Raw genomic sequence first — 22,238 nt, 5'->3', positions numbered from 1 at the left:
AGTGTTTCGTTCTGTAGTACATAGGGTCACTATGAGTCAGAACTGACTCGACGGCACCTAAGACCTAATAACAACAACAATTCCAGGTTCAATTCCCTTTTTCACTAAATACATGAAATTTCACCTGAGAAGAGTCTAATTCTCTCAAACTTCATTTAGACATTTCTCTTTGCACATAATTTCTTTCTTTGCTGTACAAGTCCCCCTCCTCCTTATTATTCTTCAGATTTTCTTATCTCTATGAAGATTATTGTCCCTTATCAGTAATAGTTATAAGCAATGTATTTGAAGTAACTGGGGAAGCCTGCTTAGTTATTTCCCTTACCAGTTTCACTAATTTCTGCCATAAACTGCTATTCATTTGATGCCTAGAGAGCAGATATGTGTAACTGCTACGGGGTGAGGAGACAAAACATAAGAAAATTATGACCCCCACCCTCAAGTAACTGATTCAGACATGATAGTTAAATCAACAAATTAATACAAATTACCCATTAACCCTCCAGGTATAGTCAATTCATTCAACAAAAAGTTCATTGCTGAGTACCATGTGCTACAGTAAGTACTTAATAAAATTATATAAGGATCTTGATTAAGTATCTGTCTTATCATTCACAGATGAGTTTGTATTTGAAGTGATAGACTGGACTTCAGCAATGTGCTATAAACTACTAGTATCTAGTTACTTTCTAGTAGGTCTTTTTTTTTCGAAGTATAACTTAATATAGATTTTTTAGCAGTTTGTCTTTTCCCTGGGAAGGATTGTACCATCATTCTTGATCCCTCTGACAAAGTGGGAGTCACATTAGTTTAGAGGTGTTAGTGTTTTATACAGATTTGTCCTGTGAGATATTAAGCCCAGGTATTGTTATAAGTTGACTTATTTTATTTTCATATTTATGCATCTACCATTTGCCACATGCTAAAAGATTTGAAATGGTGTTAGACTCCAAGTCTATACTGAGAACAAATCAAGTGAATGTTTATTTCTGCCTCTCCTCTCTTTATTTTAGCTGGACCAGACCAATTTTGAGGAAAGGGTACAGACAGCGCCTGGAATTATTGGACTTATACCAAATCCCATCTGTTGATTCTGCTGACAATCTCTCTGAAAAACTAGAAAGGTATGTCCAAGCCCATTGTTTATTAAATTGAAGAGAGAAATTGATATTCTTAATTATTTAGTAAATAGAAAACTAACGTATTAGAGCACTTAATTCTTAGAATGTTATATTTAAAATAGGAACATCCTACTTTCTTAATAAATTCTTTTATATTTTCTTCTAAAATCCTAATATATGAATACAAATGGGATATCTTATGGTAATGAATATTGGCTATCAGAGAAATGTAGAAACCTCATATTTTTGAGAACCTGTTACATGCCAAGTACAGTATCTCTCAGCTGCTCTTGGAGGAAGGCATCATTATCTCCATCTTACGAAAGAGGAAACTGAGGTTCAGAGAAATGATGTAATTTGCCAGCTAATGAATTATGGAGCCGTGATTCTAGCCCAGGTCTGCACTACCTGCCTCTCTAGCAATGATGTTCCCATTGGGAAGAACTTCTCAGAGTCCACTTTTGCAACGTGTATTGGTCATGACGCTTTGGATTGCCAGTGAGAGAAACTCAACTAGCTTAAGTAGAAAAAGGGAATTTATTGGCTTATATAGTAGCCTAATGAAGGAGCCCTTGTGACGCAGTGGTTAAGCGTTTGGCTGCTAACTGAAAGGTTGGTGGTTCAAACCCACCATTGCTCCATAGGAGAAAAGACCTGGAAATCTGCTTTCATAAAGATTTCAGCTAGGAAACCCTATGGGGGCAGTTCTACTCTGTCCTGTAGTGTCTCTGTGAGTCAGAATTGACTCAGTGGGACGCAACAACAATGACATAGCCTAACGATGTGAAGGTCTAGGTAGAGAACTGACCTTAGGAATGAAATAGAACCAGGGACTTAAATGCCATCTCTTGGCATTTGGTTTTATTCTCACAGACAAGCTTCCTCCATGTGGTGGGTCCTCAGTTAGAATTCTCTGCTCATATCTTTATTGACCTTGGAGGAAAGTGCCCTTTCTCTTCCCAGTGTGCAAAATTCCAGAGACTCCTGGGTCACATTCTCATCCTTTGGACCAGCCACAGTCTATAAATGGTCTGATCCCAGATAAAAGGTGAAAGTGGGAGAGACTGGACAAGAAAAAAGTAGCTACAAAATTATTATACCAAAATAAGAAAGTTGATTCAACTTGCAGTCTGTTTTCCTTAAACTTATTTCCTTTTTTTAACATTTTCAAGGCAAAGTAGGATATCCAACCTTATTTATCTTTTAATTTTATTAGAGGGATTAGGCTAGCAAGAACAGCAGATTCATATTTCCAGGATCAAGTGGCTAACACCTATATTGAGCCTTTGCTGCATATAAGTACCATAAAGGCAGGGATTGTTTCATGTTTGTTTTTGTTTTACTTGGTCTAATTTGTTTATGATGTTTCCCCAAGTGCCTGTAAAAGGGCCTGGCATATAGTAGGTGCTCAATAAATATTTGTTGAATGAATGACTGAATATGAAATGGCTAGCATTCTATAAAAACCTATAGCATTGCTGGGGAGATAATAAACACAATACATCATTATACATATCACCAGATTCACGTTAATATAGTAGATGTTGAATATCTAAGTCCTGAATGGATGCTCAGAGAAAGATTAATCAGAATAGGGCTAGGTTATTATTCAGGCTATATTTTTATTTACGGCTGATATAAAGGACACACACCTGAATTTGTAGGATTGTCTGGTTTACTTTTTTTTTTCTCCTCAGTTTTCATGGTCCCACCATTTCAATTCAATTAAAAACTATACCTATTTTGTTTTAATTTAGCAACCCTGTGCCAGCATAAGCCCCAAATCCTATCATTATCCTTTTTTTTTTTTCTCTCTTCCTCATCCTGTCATTGATTTTTTTTTTTCTTATAAAATTGGCTTTGGAATTTATTGAAAGATTGACATACCTATTTATAGTAGTTTGTACCTCTGCATCCTTGGGAAGTGACCTTGGCCTCAAATTTCATAACTGCCTTGTGACAAGGGCTTGTGACATGGCTGAGGTACGTTCACCCATGTGATCCAGTTTGTAGCCGTGGGGCTGATTCCTCTACATACTCTATTGTGCAAATCACATACACAGTTCATAATTATAACTAAGATAAGAACTTCTTAAGTATAGAGCTTCTTCCCTTGTGAGTCAACTCTTGGTATTTGGAATGCTCATTGGACCTGTTATACTGCTACTGGAAGACTGTGCCTAATCTTGCTGCTAGCTGCTTCCCTCAGGCTGCAGCTTATTCAAGTCCTACCCATTAAAAATATTCCCCAATCTTGCCTTCTTCTCATGTCACTACGCTGCTCTTTGTTTTTTCTTTCATAGCCCACATTTTTCTGCCTTGCTGGTCTCTCTACTTCTTCACTTTTCATTTACATCTCAGCTCCCTGAATTTTACCATATTCTAAAACTACATTGGCCAGGATTACCAGAGACCTTTTCGTTATCAAATATAATGATTATCTTCCTACTTGACTTCGATGTTGACCACTTTTTCCCTGTCTTGAAACTTTTTTTTTTTTGGATTATGTACCACCTCTCTTTCCTGGTTTACCCATATGATCAATCTTGCTTTGAAGGAGAGGGTAAACCTACCTTCGTACTTAGCTTCTTAACCTTTTTGTGAGTCCCCTGAATGGTATGGATGAGAGGCAAGCCCCATGTGTGTGACAGTGGGGGGTGGTGTTGATGGGGAAGAGTAGAGGGCAGGTAGAGAGATGAGGTAAGTGATTAGGCATTATAATCAGATGCTGTTGGGTTGATTCCGACTTATGGTGGCTCCATACAGTCAGAGTAGAACTGTGCTCTGCAGGATTTTCAATGGCTGATTTTTTGGAAGTAGATTGCCGGGCACTTTTTTCTTGAGTCACCTCTGGGTGGACTCGAACCTCCAACCTTTTGGGTTAGCAGCCAAGTGTGTTGCTTCTGAGGCAAGCCAAGGTCCATGCCCTCAGACTGCCAAACGAGCCTTTGAATCTCAGTTGTGTGTTCTTCCTCTGGAATAACTTAGAACCACATTTAGTCGTGGGAGATTGATAGTAATAGGATTGAAATCCATTGATGAAATGAAAGCTTTTATCCAACTTCAGAGTTCTTACTGGTAGTTTATGAAATTCCCATCTCTGCACACTTAAAAATGGAGGTGATGGTAACATTTAGGGGTATTTTATCCCTTTGAAAAGAGAGAAAGGGATCTTTTATTAACAGAGAGCAGTGACTACAACTTAAATACAACCAGCTGATGAGCCTGTAGGCTTGTAAGAAGACAAAAAGTTTATTAGATTTCAGCCAGAGTTTTCAGATTAGTTCTTATTATTGCCAGAAGATGTATAATTTGATCCTGTTCTCATTTTCAAAGACGTTTCTTCTAACAAATGACTTTAGTAGTTGAAAATGAAGTTTGATATTTATTTCATACCTCTACTTTACAAACAAAGCCTAAAGAACAAGTTTTTCTAACCTGAAATTACTGAAAAATCCACCTGACTTTTTATATTGTTTTTTGGTTTGACAATTAACTGTTGTGAAATCTCCTACAATTCTAAACAGATGAAGATCAAGAGGTAAAGGAAAAAAACATTAGAATATTAGTTTGATTATTAGTTTGTTTATTTTTTCCTTGTTCCAAATACAGCAATGTGTATTCATAAGAATCGTACATTATTTGTCTATCCTTTGCATTGCTCTTAAGAAGCCCAGCACTTTTAACACATGCAATGTGGCTTTTCCATGAAATCGACTCCCTGCAGAATGATATGTGGCAGGGCATCAAATTCTGCCAAATATATGACTCAGCAGTTGGTATTGGAGGGTCTCCAGAAGGTTTTGTTTCTTTTATCACCTGGGTTTATCTCCTTGGATATACTTGAGTGAATCAAGCTATGTTAAGGGAAATAGAACAACTCAAATATTTGCACATGCAACTTACTGGTCCCACTTTTTATTCTTTTGCAGAGAATGGGACAGAGAGCTGGCTTCGAAGAAAAATCCCAAACTCATTAATGCCCTTCGGCGATGCTTTTTCTGGAGATTTATGTTCTATGGAATCTTGTTATATTTAGGGGTAAGGATCTTGTTTGTAAACCAGTAATGGATATAATAATTACATTTATTTTTATGATTATAGAAGGACTAAGGTAATCTGGAAGGAGCCCTGTTGGCACAGTGGTTAAGCACTTGGCTGCTAACCAAAAGGTTGACGGCAGTTCGAACCCACTAGCCACTCTATGGGTGAAAAGACCTGGCAATCTGCTCCCGTAAAAGTTACAGCTTTGGGAACTCTATGGGGCAGTTTTACTTTGCCCTATAGGGTTTCTGTGAGTTGGAATCAACTTGATGGCACACAACAACAGGGTAATCTGGTGTACAAGTATAAAGAAATAAAGGACTAATTCAACTCCAAACGCTGAGAAACCACCTAAAACTCTAGTTGAGATATGTGAAAATGCTTCGGAGCGAAGATGTCCTGAAACACAGATGGCAACATGCAATTTAAAATGGGTGCAGTAAAATAAATTACTTGTTTTAAAAAAATTATTTTCTGTTATGATTCCAAATCACACTATCTTACTAGTAGATGAGATTACCGATGCCTTTCTTTTTCTGTATTCACCAGGAGAATGTCAGGAGACAATATTAGAAGAGGAATTAGGTCAAATTCATCCAATTACAAATATGAACGTTTGTAATATTTTTGAAACCATAGCTTTCATGCCAAATCATTTCAAGGAAAAAAAGCAAAATTTTAAAATTTGGCAGCGAGGTACTCTTGCAATTTTTTTTCTCAGTCTCCTGGGTCTTAGTTAGTATGAAGAGAGTGCCCTGGTTGAAAACCCCAGACTTTATGGTGTTTACGTGGAATCTGGGCCCTTGCTCAGCTGTTGTCAAATGTGACCCTGATCTATTGTCTTCTACAGCATCAGAGCATCATATTGAGTCCTTGGTTGTAATCTATAAAAGGAAGTGACAGGTTGAAAATATATATAGATTTCAAGTAAAGGCTGTGTACAGCATTTGCTTTGGGATGTTAAGGACTAGGTAGATTGACTAGCATTTGGTTTATATTGGTCTTCATGCCTCTGGGAGTTAGTGGTGTCATAGTGTCTCCTGGAGAAGTGGCATACAAGTTGCATTGCCTTAAGAACTTCAGTTCACGTACACTGAGAAAAATACATTTAAAAATTTATCTTGATGGAGATGACTGCAATTAGATCCTGCATGTTTTATAATGCTCTTGGTAATCTCTGGGAAGAAATTCTTCTGGCTTTTGAAATAATAACAGTTAGTTCTCTCTCTCCCCACTGCCCACTGTGTGTCTGTGTATGTATCTCTGTCTGTGTGTGTGTGTGTGTGTGTGTGTGTGTGTGTCTGTATACCTGTAGGAACCTGTAAAACTTTTGGGGTGAAAATATTTTTGTTGGTAAATAGGAATGAGGTAGCTGAAGAATTAGTTATCTTTTAAGGTATCTTTGAGATGATTTTTCTCAATGAGAGAACCCAGAACATTGGTAAACAAATTTACCTATAGCTCTGGCTCTATTTGACTTAATTTAAAAAAAAAAAAAGTTTTGTTGGTTGCAAATTCTATACATCTTAATCAGTGTATAGAAATACATATCACTCTGGCCATATCATGTAACAATGTAACATTCTCAATAAATATTGAATTGTAGTCAATTATACTTTGAATAATTGTTAGGTCAAGTCTAAGATTGCAGTGGAACTCAGAATTTTCCCATCATATGCTGCTTCTTTTTATTGACATAGGCACTTTGTTACTGAGTGGAAGTTGGAAGACAGGCCTGATTATTAAACTTCTTTTTATGCTCTGCCTGCCTTGTGAAACAATTTATTCGTCTAGATTCCACCAGCATAGGAGTTTCATATGAACAAAAGCATCCAGTTAAATGTGAAAAGTTTGTGTGATAAATGAATATCTTTATAGGATTTATTTTTTGGCTAGTGTACACAGACCAAAAATAAACATAACATAGAAAAGTTTAACCAGTAAACAATGTCATGATAAATGGAGAAGAGGTTGAAGTTGTCAAGGATTTCATTTTACTTGGATTCACAATCAACGCCCATGGAAACAGCAGTCGAGAAATCAAATGATGCATTGCATTGGGCAAATCTGCTGCAAATGACCTCTTTAAAGTGTTAAAGATGTCACTTTGAGGACTAAGGTGTGCCTGACCCAAGCCATGGTATTGTCAATCGCCTCATATGCATACAAAAGCTGGATAATGAATAAGGAAGACCGAAGAAGAATCAATGCTTTTGAATTGCGGTGTTCGTGAAGAATATTGGGTAGACCACGGACTGCTAGAAAAATGTACAAATCTGCCTTGGAAGAAGTACAGCCAGAATGCTCCTTAGAAACAAGATGGGTGAAACTTTGTCTCATGTACTTTGGACATGGTATCAGGAGGGAACAGTCCCTAGAGAAGGACATCATGACTGGTAAAGTAGAAGGTCAGCAAAAAAAAGGAAGACTCTCATCAAGATGGATTGACACAGTGGCTGCAACAGTGGGCTCAAGTATAACAATGATTGTGACGATGGTGCAGGACCGGGCAGTGTTTCGTTCTGTTGTACGTAGATAGGGTCACTAGAGCCGGAACCGACTCAATGACATCTAACAACAACAACAACAATTAACTCTACGGAGCAGCAGTTATCATCTCTAATTTACAGATAAGGAAACTGAAACGCAAGGAATTTAAGTAAGTTTCCCAGTCACAGATACAGTAAATTTGAGTGATGCCAAAGTCTACGAACCTCCCACCACACAAGACTGTGATTGCTAGATCATTATGTTTATAATGGTTGTATTTAGGTCCTCAATGGAATGATGACTCTTGTCACAAGCCTCAATTCTGCTGAGGTTCTCTCTAACTTCTCAGGAGACACAGGCTACAGAAGCTTAGAGGTGGAAGATTCTACCAGTGTGTCCTTAGGGGCAAATCTGAAGAAAGTTCACAGCATGTATCAAGGCAGGGCAATGAGCCAGCATGGTCTCACTTACACCTGGGGAAGGGACTATGTGAGATAGACCCAGGAGCTAGCAGTACTAAGAGTCCAACTGATGAACAAAATTAACGGGTAGATGAATGGAATCGGTATGGAGAAGAACTAACTTATTCTTAACTTCTCAAGATTAAAAATACCCTAGTAAAAGGAATCATAAAGCCTGTCATAGTGTGTTAATTACCAAAGGTGGGGGAGAAGGGAAAGGTGCACCTGAGCTAACTAGGCTACAGGTCTGGAACAAGCAGCGCGTTTGAAGGTGTATTTCCGCCAGCCCAAATTGTAATGAATATTGGTGAGGAAGAAACCTGTGAGAAAAGCAGTTGAATGTGTATAGTGAGAAGGCACGAGAGGAACATTTACACTGGGAATGGACAAGTGTGGTGTGACTCTAGGCTTTCTGTCCTTGTCACAGAAAAAAGACCTCATGGAAGCAGTGGGGTCGGAAGTAGTGAAAATGTTGAAAACTATAAATCTCAAAGAATTTTGATATCCATATTGGCCATTAAGATGAGTGCTGTTTTCGGTCCATAAAACAAAATGAAACTCAGGGGCAAGGATGAGAAGACAGGAGGGGACAGGAAAGCTGTTTATAGGGAGCCCATGGTTGAGAAGGGGAGAGTGTTGACACGTCATGGGGTTGGCAACCAATGTCACAAAACAGTATGTGTATTAACTGTTTAATGAGAAACTAATTCACTCTGTAAACCCTCATCTAAAGCACAATTTAAAAAAAAAAAAAAGATGAGTGCTGTTTTCCAGGGCATCTAATCTCTTGACCGTATTCTTTTTTGTCCGTTTAAAGGAAGAAAAGAGGGAGAAAATTTAGGCATTACAATAAGACCTCTATTCTTTTAAACAGGTTATACCATGACCTTAGGAGCCCTGGTGGCGCAGTGGTGAAGTGCTTGGCTGTTAGCTGAAAGGCCAGGGATTTGAACCTACCAGTGGCTCCATGGGAGAAAAAGACCTGGCGATCTGCTCCCAAAAAGATTACAGCCTGGAAAACCCTATGGAGCAGTTCTACTCTGTCACGTGGGGTCGCTATGAGTCGGAATGACTTGATGGCACACAACAACAACAACCATTGCCTTACTAGTTATAGTGCTCTTTCTGGACATTGCTTCTTTTCTCTCTGTGTGTCAGCTTGGTCATTTTTAAATTCCATTAACTGAGCAAGGATTCTTGCAATTGCTATAACACTCTGTTGGTAATAGGTGGACGCACTTTCAAAATGTCCTGAACATTAGTCCCTCTAAAACAGGATAATTGCAGTATAAATAATATTTGGGAACTGTCATTAGGAAGGAGCTTGTCTCTCTCCGACACTGATACAATTTTAAATGATATTAGCTATGGCTGCTCACCAGTCACTAAGCACTTGTTTTTTCTTCATCTTACACAGCTGCCAGATACAACATGGTCTCTAACATTTAAGACTCCAGGTGTAGAAGAGAAACTAGCTGTTGAAAAACTGAGCGTGAGAGTCAGTTCAGGATAGTCTGAGGGAAACGAAGTGGAGGGAGTTCTGTAAGCAGATTCCTGAGAGAATATGGTTACTGCAATACATTTACTATGTTAAGAAAGTCACAAGTGTTGACTAAAAAATATTCTTGCTTCCTAGGCAGCTCTGAACATATTTCCACCATTAAATTTAGATACACGTCAATGCAACTTGGATCAAACTACCTTTATTCATTAAACCCCAGGAAGTTTAAGGGCCTGAAGGAGAAATTCCGGTACTGCTTTGCCAGAGTTCTCAAGTCTCAAATTTATAGTAGCAGAAGGCCTCGATGTTAACTATTAACTTTCTGCTTCTTACCTCTAGCACCCCCTCCCCCAGAGGGGGGACAGATGACAGGAGGGCTCAGACGGGGGTAAAATATAGATCGCTAAGAGGGACTCTGGCTTCTTTTCCAAGATTACTACAGCAAGGGAGATGCTACCTTTTTCCTGTAGAAACATTGTTATACAAGTTGGTTAGGTTTTTACAGGTACATTAGAACAGAAGGAGCTCTGGCAGCACAGTGGTTGAAACACTGGGCTGTTAACCAAAAGGTCAGCAGTTCGAACCCACCAGCCACTCTGAAGGAGAAAGATGTGATAATCTGCTCCCGTAAAGATTTAAAGCCAGTTCTCCTCTGTCTTATAGGGTTCCTGTGAGTTGGAATGGAGTCAACTACACACAACAACAACATTAGAACAGAATGGTGCTTCAAGAGCATTTTGCATTATGTGGGCTTTTGAAGATTAAACTAGGAATCCAACAGCATGTTCAATAGAACATTGTATCTAAGGGAAAATGCATCTCCCGTTCTTACATGTGAAATTTTCGAACAAAATCTATTTGTGAATTAGTAACTTCCTGTGATCATGCTCTTCTGATTAGGACCCAGTTCTCTCATTCCTTGGTAGGAACATGGCATATCTTTAGTTTTTGTAGCTAATCAGCATCCTATAGTGACTAATGAACATGAGTAGTGAAACAAAGTAAAATACATGTGTATGCATCTTTTCTAAAGGCGCGACATTTTTTCTTAACTCTCCTGGGGTGTGTTCATGCTCTGATACCATAAGCTCATTTGATGATCTTGGGCAAATCACAGAACTTGTCTGAACCTCAGTTTTCTTAATTATACAATTATAGGGGCTACAGTACAGTAGACAATCTCTGTGATTTCCTTCCATCTTTTAAATTATGTGACATAGGGCCTGTTGCTGGATGCTATCGAGTCAGTTCTGACTAGCAACCCCAATAATGCTATGACAAAGTAGAACTGCCCTGCAGGGTTTTCGTTGCTGTAATCTTTATGAAAGCAGATCTCCGGGTCTTTCTCCTGCTGAGCAGCTGGGTAGGTTTGAGTGACCGACCAACCTTTTGGTTAGCAGCCAAGTGCTTAACTGTTGAGCCACAAAGGCTGCTTACATGGAGCCTAGTGAAATGGTATTTATCTTAAATGACAGTGATATTAATTTATAACTTGATTTGCTAGGTTAATGTTGAACTGATCCCAGTGCTTGAATTGATGATCAACTGAGAGAGAACTGGATTGTGTTATAACAGTTTCATTTTGATTTAGGGTTATGAATAAGAAGGGGAGCTTTGGAGTCAGACTACCTGGTTCAAACCCTGGTTTTACCACTTAATTGCTGTGTAACTTTGGGCCAGTTATTTAAACTCTCACAGTCTGTTTCTTTATTGTAGGATGGGCATAATAATAGCACATTTTTTAGAGTTATTGTGAGAATTAAATGAGTTAAGCACATAGACTAGATTCTGGTACACAGCAAGTGCTCCATAAATGTTAGCTATTATCATCTTTAAATAGAATCTCTACATAAGTTCACAAATACTGGTTATTTACATTTATTTCTCTACGTATGACATAAGCAAGTCTTGAAGCATCCTTTTTGTGTATATGTGTGTGCTTTAGGTGAAAGTTTACAGAGAAAATTGTTTTCCCATTCAATAGTTTGTACGTAAAGTGTTTTATGACCTTGGTTTCATTCCCCACAATGTGTCAGCACTCTCCCCATTTCTGCCCTGGTTTCCTCATTTTCTTTTGCCCCTATTATGTAACGCTTCCTGTCTTCTCATCTTACAATTGATTGTTCTAAGGAGTATGTTCCTCTGGAGTGTTAGTGTTTGTCTTACGTGCTTGTCTATTGTTTGACTGGGAGGTGGTCTCCAGGAATGGCTTCATTTCCATGTCAGAAGGGCCCTAATCTCGGGGGTTCCTCCAGTCTCTGTCAGACCAGCAAGCCCAGTCTTTTTTTTGAGTTTGATTTTTTTTTGTTCTACAGATTTTTCCTGCTCTGTCCAGGACCTTCTGTTGTGATTCCAGTCAGAGCAGTTGGTAGTGGTAGCTGGCCACTATCTAGTTCTTTGGTCTCGGGTCATGTAGGCTGTGGTTCATGTGGTCCATTAGTCCTTTGGACTAATCGCTTCCTTGAGCCTTTGGTCTCTTTCACTCTCCCTTGCTCCAGATGGATCTTAATATCTTAGATGGCTGCTCCCAAGCTTTTAAGACCCCAGATGCTAATCACAAAAGTAGGATGCAGAACATTGACATTATGTCCTATGTTGTGCCATTGTCCCCCGAGTCTATGGTTCTTTGGCTTGAAGAATGCAATTGACTGTTACAGGGTACAGGAAATGATTTCGCTAATGTTTAAAAATGATACCTAGAATCTAAGCATTACTTTAGAAATTAAAACTAATATTTTATCACAGTTTGCATTGTTGCATTTTCTGGACAAAACCTATTATTGCTACTATCTCAGCAAATCTAGGAACTCTTTCTTATGAAACATGGAGAAGATTAGATTTCTAGTGAAGACTTTTCAAGTAATAGTTAATGAGTTAATAAGTATGAAAAAGTAAATACCAAAAGCAAAACATTGTGAATTAGGCAGTATATCTAAAAACATGATTCAAAGGCAGACAGGTATTATGATAATGAGAAGAAATGAGAAGAAAGAGCTGCAAACATCCATTAATAAGTTGGAACGTGGAGTGTAGAAAGTATGAATCCAGGAAAACTGGAAATTGTCAAAAATGAAATGGGAAGCATAAACATCCTAGGCATTAGTAAGCTGAAATGGACTGATATTGGCCATTTTGAATCAGACAATCATATGGTCTACTATGCCAAGAATGACAGCTTGAAGAGGAATGGCATTGCATTCATCTTCAAAAAGAACATTTCAAGATCTATCCTGAAGTACAACATTGTCAGTCATAGGATAATATCCATACGCCTACAAGGAAGACCAGTTAATATGATTATTATTCAAATTTATGCTCCAACCACTAAGGCCAAAGATGGAGAAATTGATGATTTTTACCAACTTCTGCAGTCTGAAATTGATCGAACATGCAATCAAACTGCATTGATAATTACTGGTGATTGGAACGTGAAAGTTGGAAACAAAGAAGGATCAGTAGTTGGAAAATATGGCCTTGGTGATAGAAATGATGCTGGAGATCGCATGATAGAATTTTGAAGACCAATGACTTCTTCATTGCAAATATCTTTTTTCACGAACATAAACGATGACTATACACATGGACCTCACCAGATGGAATACACAAGAATCAAATTGACTGCATCTATGGAAAAAGACAATGGAAAAGCTCAATATCATCAGTCAGAACAAGGTCAAGGGCTGACCACAGAACAGACCATCAGTTGCTCATATGCAAGTTCAAGTTGAAACTGAAGAAAATTAGAACAAGTTCACAAGAGCCAAAGTACGTCCTTGATTATATCCCACCTGAATTTAGAGACCATATCAAGAATAGATTTGACATATTAAACACTGACAGAAGACCAGACGAGTTGTGGAATGACAACAAGGACATCATACGTAAAGAAAGCAAGAGGTCATTACAAACACAGGAAAGAAAGAAAAGACCAAAGTGGATGTCAGGAGGGACTCTGAGACTTGCTCTTGAACGTCGAGTAGCTAGAACAAAAGGAAAAAATGATGAAGTGAAAGAACTGAACAGAAGATTTCAAAGAGTGGCTCAAGAAGACATAGTAAAGTATTATAACGACATGTGCAAAGAGCTGGAGATAGAAAACCAAAAGGGAAGAACACGTTCGGTATTCTCAAGCTGAAAAAACTGAAGAAAAAATTCAAGCCTCGAGTTGCAATAGTGAAGGATTCTATGGGGAAAATATTAAACGATGCAGGAAGCATCAAAAGAAAACGGAAGCACTACACAGGGTCATCATTCCAAAAAGAATTGGTTGATGTTCAGCCATTTCAAGAGGTAGAATGTGATCAGGAATGGATGGTACTGAAGGGAAAAAGTCCAATTTACACTGAAGGCATTGGCAAAAAACAAGGCTCGAGGAATTGACGGAATATCAATTGAGATGTTTCACGAAATGGATGCAGCACTGGAAGTGCTCGCTCGTCTATGCCAAGAAATTTGGAAGACAGCTAACTGGCCAACCGACTGGAAGAGATCCATATTTATGCCTATTTTAAAAATATGTGCTCAGACAGAAGGTGGAAATTATTGAACGATATCATTAATATCACACACAAGTAAAATTTTGCTGAAGATCATTCAAAAGCAGAGGCAGCAGTACAGCCACAGGGAACTGCCAGAAATTCAGGCTGGATTCAGAAGAGGATGTGGAACCAGGGACATCATTGCTGATGTCAGATGGATTCTGGCTGAAAGCAGGGAATACCACTAAGATGTTTACCTGTGTTTTATTGACTATGCAAAGGCATTCAACTGTGTGGATCACAACAAATTATGGATAACATTGTGAAGAATGGGAATTCCAGAACATTTAATTGTGCTCAGGAGGAACCTGCATATAGATCAAGAGGCAGTTGTTCGGACAGAACAAGGGGATACTGCGTGGTTTAAAGTCAGGAAAGGTGTGTTTCAGAGTTGCATCCTTTCACCATATCTATTCATTCTGCATGCTGAGCAAATAATCTGAGAAACTGGACTATATGAAGAAGAACGGGGCACCAGGATTGGAGGAAGACTCATTAACAACCTGCGATATGCAGATGACACAGCCTTGCTTGCTGAAAGCAAAGAGGACTTGAAGCACTTGCTGATGAAGATCAAAGACCACAGCCTTCAGTATGGATTACACCTCAACATAAGAAAACAAAAATCCTCACAACTGGACCAATAAGCAACATCATGATAAATGGAGAAAAGACTGAAGTTGTCAAGGATTTCATTTTACTTGGATCCACAATCAACACCCATGGAAGCAGCAGTCCAGAAATCAAAAGACACATTGCATTGGGCAGATCTGCTGCAAAAGACCTCTTTAAAGTGTTGAAAAGCAAAGATGTCACCTTGAAGACTAAGGTGTGCCTAACGCAAGTCATGGTAATTTCAATCGCCTCATATGCATGCGAAAGCTGGACAATGAATAAGAAAGACCGAAGAAGAATTGACACCTTTGAATTGCGGTGTTGGCGAAGAATATTGAACATACCATGAACTGCCAAAAGAACGAACACATCTGTCTTGGAAGAAGTACAACCAGAATGCTCCTTAGATGCAAGGATCGAGATTACCTCTTACATACTTTGGACATGTTATCAGAAGGGATCAGTCCCTGGAGAAGGACATCACGCTTGGTAAAGTTGAGGGCCAGTGAAAAAGAGGAAGACCCTCTAAGCGATGGATTGACACAGTGGCTGCAACAATGGGCTCAAGCATAACAACGATTGTGAGCATGGTGCAGGACTGGGCAGTGTTTCGTTCTGTGGTGTGTAGGGTCACCATGAGTTGGAACCGACTCGATGGCACCTAACAACAACAAAAACAACATCTAAAAACATGATTCAAAGGCAGACAGATATTATGATAATATTGTTGAGATTCTGCTCCTGGTGTGTGTGTATATATATATATTTGCAAAAAGTACAAACAATTGTGGCAAAATAAAGGCAATACTTAAAAGTAAACCTCTTGAACAATTCTTCAGTGTATTAAGAATGAATAGGTATTATTTTCTACACTGAATATAGAAAAAAAAATTTCCTCCAGCCATTAGTATAAAACCAAAAATTACCCTCAGATTCTAGTGTGCCAAGATAAACAGAAATTTGACCCTCATATTTACTCTGCCAAAAGCTGAATCTTAAGCGTTTGCCTTTATATATAAGCCAGTACTCTATGTGTCTTATGGTAACTTCTGGGTGTATACCTATATGTGTATTTACTTTCTTCCATTTTTTGTATGTGTGCTTTCTTAAGCAATTACCAGAAGGTATATGCAATTTTCTATACTAATTTTTGTTATTCTTTTAAGTATTTTTTCTGGTTATGAAAATAATCAGATAATCACTGATAATTTGGTGTTAATCCTTAATAAAGGGAGGAGAGAATCATTGCATCATGTGTTATGAATCTGCTTCTTTTAATGTATTGTGAATACCTTTCCATGTCATTAGATGTTTTTCTACGTGATCATTTTAATGAATTTTATAGCTGTACCATAATTTATTTAATCAGTTCCTCATTCCTGAGTATTTAGATTGCCTCCAATTTTTCATTATTGTAAACAACCTTTCAATGCACACCCTTTTAAAAACTAAGTCTTAGCGGATTTTCAAATTGCCTTTCCAGGAAAGATGTAGGAATTTACTGTCCTGATACTAAGATATGAAACCTCAGGCATCACCAACACTAGATACTATCATTTTAAAAATGTTTCCAAATTTCTAAGTGAAAAGGAGTATATTATTTTTATTAATGTTACTTTTGATTCCTAGTGAGTTTAAATAGTTTATATATATATTAGTTATGCCTATATATATAGATACACACACACACCAAAGCAAAAAACCCACTTCTGTCGAGTTGATTCCAACTCTTAGTGACCCTGTAGGACAGAGTAGAACTGCCCCACAGGGTTTCCAAGGCTGTAAATCCTTACAGAAGCATACTGCCACATCTTTCTCCCATGGTACAGCTGGTAGGTTTGAACCTCTGACCTTTTAGTTAGCAGCTGAGCGCTTTTAACCACTTTGCCACCAAGGCTTTCTCTCTATACACACACACGCACGCACGCACGCACGCACACGCACGCACGTTCGTACACCAAATAAAAGTATGCTTCTCCTCATTACATTTAAGCCTGAGTTTTCTTGTACTATGTCATGTGGTGGTAAATCAGGAACTTTCTGTGACTCTGGAAATAGTTGCAGCAATGGGGTACACAAAGCATTTACATTCCAAGAATCTGGGGCTGTGTTTCTCCCAGTTATTCCAGTGATGATTTTTATAAAGGACTGCACTTCTAGATTAATGTAGGTATCAGTTACCATTGTTTCTCTCTTCCAAATAAAAAAATCAGGTGATACCTGTAAATCGTTCCATTGTAAATATTAGAGAATCTGCTACTTAAAACAGATTAGTGAAAGCTGTAGCAGAGGGAGTTGTTAGAGTGCTGATTTTGCCCTTGAAAGTTAACAGTTCACTGTTGTGGTGAGGTTTATGTTGGTTTGCTGTTTGCAGGTGGTCTTATTATTGTACTTTTCTCTACCAAAAATAAACTTCATTTTTTCATACGAATACATGCTCTCCCTGAGTAATATTACCAGTGGCTTTGTGAAACGGCCATTGTGGTTCAAAGGCTAGGAGTATGTCCTCTTTTGGTTTGAGCAAGGTGATAACTAATTCAGTAATGACAGTATATAAAACAAGCGTCTCATTTACACTAATACAAATTTTACTTATTTTTTTATAAATTGCAACCAAACAGCAATTCAGTAAATGTGGAAACAACTCAACTACCCCCAAATAGGGGAATGGGCAAATAACCTGATTTATTCATATTATAGAATGTTAAAACAGTTCCAGAATAAATGAGGTAGCTACACAAGTATCACACAGTGTTGAGTAAAAAAAAAGAAAAAAGCATGGAATTATACCATTTATGCAAAATTTGAAACTTCAAAAACAGTTCCTTATATGTATTCTAAGAATGCATGCACGTGTGATAAAAGTACGAAGCATGCATAAGATGATACATGCTCTCAAGAACTATTAATATATCTGGGTAGGTAGTAGGTGAATTTATTTTCAGCATTTGTCTGTATTTTTGATATAATTCAAATATATTTAAAATGTGGCTATAGTGAGCTGAGAGAACTATAATATCCACTTTTGTGATAGGTTTGGAAACTTTCTTAAAGGTTTGATTCTTCTTTAATTATATTCAGAGCCTTGGTCTACACAGTTATTTTGAGATGAAGTGCTGTATATAAAATACAGAATGAGCAGCTACATAAAATCAGTGGTCAATAATGACAGCTATATCTAGGATATAGAGTCTCTGGGTAGTACAAATGGTTAACATACTGGTTGCTAACCAGAAGTTTGGAAGTTCGAGTTCACCCAGAGGTGCCTGGTGATCTACTTCTGAAAAATCAGCCGTTGAAAACCCTGCGGAGCACAATTCTACTCTGACATACATGGGGTTGCTATAAGACTAAATCGGCTTGATGGCAACTGGTATTCATACTGTATTGATATATCTAGGCTAAGATTCCTTGTGGGGTTGTGAAAAGATAAAGCTGATATAGAAAAGCATAGTCATCTCTTGAGAATGAGGGGTGCTGGTGTTATTGGGCACTTGAGGTTTAGAACACATATTGTAGAGAATGGAAAAAGCAGATTAAGGGATAAGGGAGGGTATTGCTGAGCAATTCTGGGGAGATCAGCCAAACTTGAAGTATAAATATGAAATGGAACCAATCTGTGTAACATCATTTCCCTTGGAGGTTTAGCATTGGATCCCTCTTTCACTTGTCTTTCCCTTTTGAAGGCAATTTAGTAAGATGGGTAAGAGTTAGACAACCTGGGTTCAAATCCCTGGGTTCAGATCTAGTCCCACATACTCAGGGGAAATGTTAATGTATTTGATGAAAATATGGGTGAATAATCAGTTAAAGCTACTGATAGGTAGATTTGGGAAACACAATTCTGGTCTGCCCTCATTGACTCACAGGCATAGAAGAGTTGATGAGTCATTGGAAACTGGCCTGAAGTTGAAGTCGGCTGGCAATCTCCTTCCTTGAAGTCCGTTCCTATTTCAGACTCCAAAGATAATGATACAGGAAGTGACTATCTTTAAATGCTGCTAGTGCATTGGTAATTACTGGTGATTTGAATGCAAAAGCTGAAAACAAGGAAAAAGGAACAGTAGTTGGAAAATATGGCCTTGGTGATAGAAATGACGCTGGAGATCCCATGACAGAATTTTGTAAGATCAACAACTTCTTCATTGCAAATACTTTTTTTCACCAACATAAACGGTGACTATACATGTGGACCTCGCCAGATGGAATACACAGGAATCAAATTGACTACATCTGTGGAAAGAGACAATGGAAAAACTCAATGTCATCAGTCAGAACAAGGCCAGGGGCTGACTGTGGAAGAAACAATTGCTCATATGCAAGTTCAAGTTGAACCTGAAGAAAAGTAGAACAAGTCCATGAGAGCCAAAGTACGACCTTGAGTATATTCCACCTGAATTTAGAGACTGTCTCAAGAATAGATTTGACACATTGAACACTAATGACCAAAGACCAGATGAGTTATGGAATGACAGCAAGGACATCATACTTGAAGAAACCAAGACGTCATTAAAAAGACAGGAAAGAAAGAAAAGACCAAAGTGGATGTAAGAAGAGACTCTGAAACTTGCTGTTGAACGTCGAGTAGCTAAAGTGAAAGGAAAAAATGATGAAGTAAAAGAGCTGAATAGAAGATGTCAAAGGGTGGCTCGAGATGACAAAGTATTATGATGAAATGTACAAAGATCTAGAGTTAGAAAACCAAAAGGAAAGGACACACTCGGCATTTCTAAAGCTGAAAGAACAGAAGAGAAAATTCAAGCCTTGAGTTGCAATATTGAAAGATTCTATGGGGAAAATATTAAACGACCCAGGATGCATCAAAAGAAAATGGAAGGAATACAAAGTCACTGTACCAAAAAGAATTGGTTGATGTTCAGCCATTTCAGGAGGTAGCATATGATCAGGAACCGAGGGTACTGAAGGAAGAGGTCCAAACTGCACTGAAGACATTGGCGAGAAACAAGGGTCCAGGAATTGATGGAATACCAGTTGAGATGTTTCAACAAATGGAGCCCAAGTGCTCACTCATCTATGCCAAGAAATTTGGAAGACAGCTCCCTGGCCAACTGACTGAAAGAAATCCATATTTATGCCTATTCCCAAGAAAGGTGATCCAACTGAATGTGAAAATTATCAAACAATATCATTAATATCACCTGCAAGTAAAATTTTGCTGAAGATCATTCAAAGGTGATTGCAGCAATACATTGGCAAGGAACTGCCAGAAGTTCAATCCAGATTCAGAAGATTATGTGGAGCAAGAGATGTCATTGCTGATGTCAGCTGGATCTTAGCTGAAAGCAGAGAATACCAGAAAGATGTTTACCTGTGTTTTATTGACTATGCGAAGGCATTCGACTGTGTGACTCATAACAATATGGATAACATTGTGAAGAATGGGAATTCCAGAACACTTAATTGTGCTCATGAGGAACCTGTACATAGACCAAGAGGCAATTTGTTCGAACAGAACAAGGAGAGACTGCATTGTTTAAAATCAGGAAAGGTGTGTGTCAGGGTTGTATCCTTTCACCATACTTATTCATTCTGTATGCTGAGCAAATAATCCAAGAAGCTGGACTACATGAAGAAGAATGAGGCATCAGGATTTGAGGAAGACTCATTAACAACCTGTGTTATGCAGATGACACAAGCTTGCTTGCTGAAAGTGAAGAGGACTTGAAGCACTCATTGATGAAGATCAAAGACTATAGCCTTCAGTATGAATTATACATCAACATAAAGAAAACAAAAATCCTCACAACTGGACCAATAAGCAACATCATGGTAAACGGAGAAAAGACTGAAGTTGTCAAGGATTTCATTTTACTTGGATCTATAATCAACGCCTGTGGAAGCAGCAGTCAAGAAATCAATAACGTATTCCATTGGGCAAATCTGCTGCAAAAGACCTCTTTAAAAGTGTTAAAAACGAAAGATGCCACTTTTAGGACTAGGGTTCTCCTGACCCAAGCCATGGTGTTTTCAGTCATCTCACATGCATGTGAAAGCTGGACAATGAATAAAGAAGATTGAAGAAGAATTGATGCATTTGAATTATGATGTTGCCAAAGAATATTGAATATACCATGGACTGCCTGAAAAAGAAACAAATCTCTCTTGGAAGAAGTATAGCCAGAATGCTCCTTAGGATGGCGAGACTTCCTCTCACATACTTTGGACATGTTATTAGGAGAGACCAGTCCCTGGAGAAGGACATTATGCTTGGTAAAGTAGAGGGTCAGAGAAAAAGAGGAAGACCCTCAATGAGATGGATTGACACAGTGGCTGTAACAATGGGCTCAAGCATAACAATTGTGAGGATGGCATAGGACTGGGCAGTGTTTTGTTCTGTTGTACATAGGGTCGCTATGAGTCAGAACTGACTTGATGACACCTAACAACAACAGTGCGGGCTTGCTCCTCCCTTCCATTTGCCAACTCTTCTTGCTTTTTGAAGCTGTGTTCATTCTGGAAATAATGCCATAGCTCAAGATGGTTTTGAAAGTCCTAAGTTGAAATTACATCGACTCACTTGGTCTCTTTAGCCTTCGATTTTTCTTCTCAAAGTTAGGATAATAATGCCTACTTTAATTCTTAGAGTTGTCATGAAAATCAAAGGCTAAGATGTTTTATAAATTGTTAAGTGCTATGTAGATTTGGTAGTTAATAAACCCTCCGTAAACCACATCTTTACTTTATACCGCTATTCATTTTTTGGCATTCACCTTATACATAAACTTGTCTCCAAATTTACTTTTGCTACAATTAAAAAGCAAATCTTATTTCAGAGTATCAAGATATTAAGAATAAAGTCAAGAGTTTCATGTATGGTATGGCCTTCTGTGTAATTCCATTTTTAAGTCTTACTCTAAAGATGAGCGATCTGCTTCCAAAAGGTCACAACATTGAAAACCCTATGGAGCAGTTCTACTCTGCACACATGGGGTCGTCATGAGTCGGAATCAACTCGACAGCAGCTAACAACTAAAGATGAAATTTCTCATGCTGAAATTGTCAGGCCATTTTATAAAAGACAAGTGAAACTTACGTTCTCTGATTTTTCTCTTCTGCAGGAAGTCACCAAAGCAGTACAGCCGCTCTTACTGGGAAGAATCATAGCTTCCTATGACCCAGATAACAAGGTGGAACGCTCCATTGCGATTTACCTGGCCATAGGCTTGTGCCTTCTCTTCATTGTGAGGACTCTGCTCCTACACCCAGCCATTTTTGGCCTCCATCACATGGGAATGCAGATGAGAATAGCTATGTTTAGTTTGATTTATAAGAAGGTAATGATACTTCCTTGCCCAGCCTCCACGATACGTGTAATGGCATCATGTTTTAAATGCCATGAATAAGGTGGCGAATCTGGTATAAGGGAGGAATAAATGCTGAAATCAATTTGGTATCTGATACCCATGAAATAAATGGAGGGAATAATTAAGATTTCTAATTTTCCTTG

General features: G+C 38.3%; 1 protein-coding gene across 1 annotated transcript in view; it reads left to right on the top strand.

The window, feature by feature from the left end:
- The first annotated feature begins 936 nt into the window (after positions 1-936).
- The window catches only part of CFTR (CF transmembrane conductance regulator), a 168,225-nt gene continuing 146,923 nt past the window's right edge, over positions 937-22,238 (top strand). The window contains exons 1-3 of the mRNA XM_004389643.1: positions 937-1,124; positions 5,054-5,162; positions 21,850-22,065. Coding sequence (XP_004389700.1) covers positions 937-1,124; positions 5,054-5,162; positions 21,850-22,065 — 513 coding nt within the window. The remainder of the gene's footprint in view (positions 1,125-5,053; positions 5,163-21,849; positions 22,066-22,238) is intronic.

Source organism: Trichechus manatus, unplaced genomic scaffold (genome assembly GCF_000243295.1).
Source record: "Trichechus manatus latirostris isolate Lorelei unplaced genomic scaffold, TriManLat1.0 scaffold00251, whole genome shotgun sequence".
Classification (NCBI taxonomy): Eukaryota; Metazoa; Chordata; class Mammalia; order Sirenia; family Trichechidae; genus Trichechus; species Trichechus manatus.
Note: the sequence above shows the minus strand (reverse complement) of the source record. Positions and strands in the feature narration are given on the sequence as shown.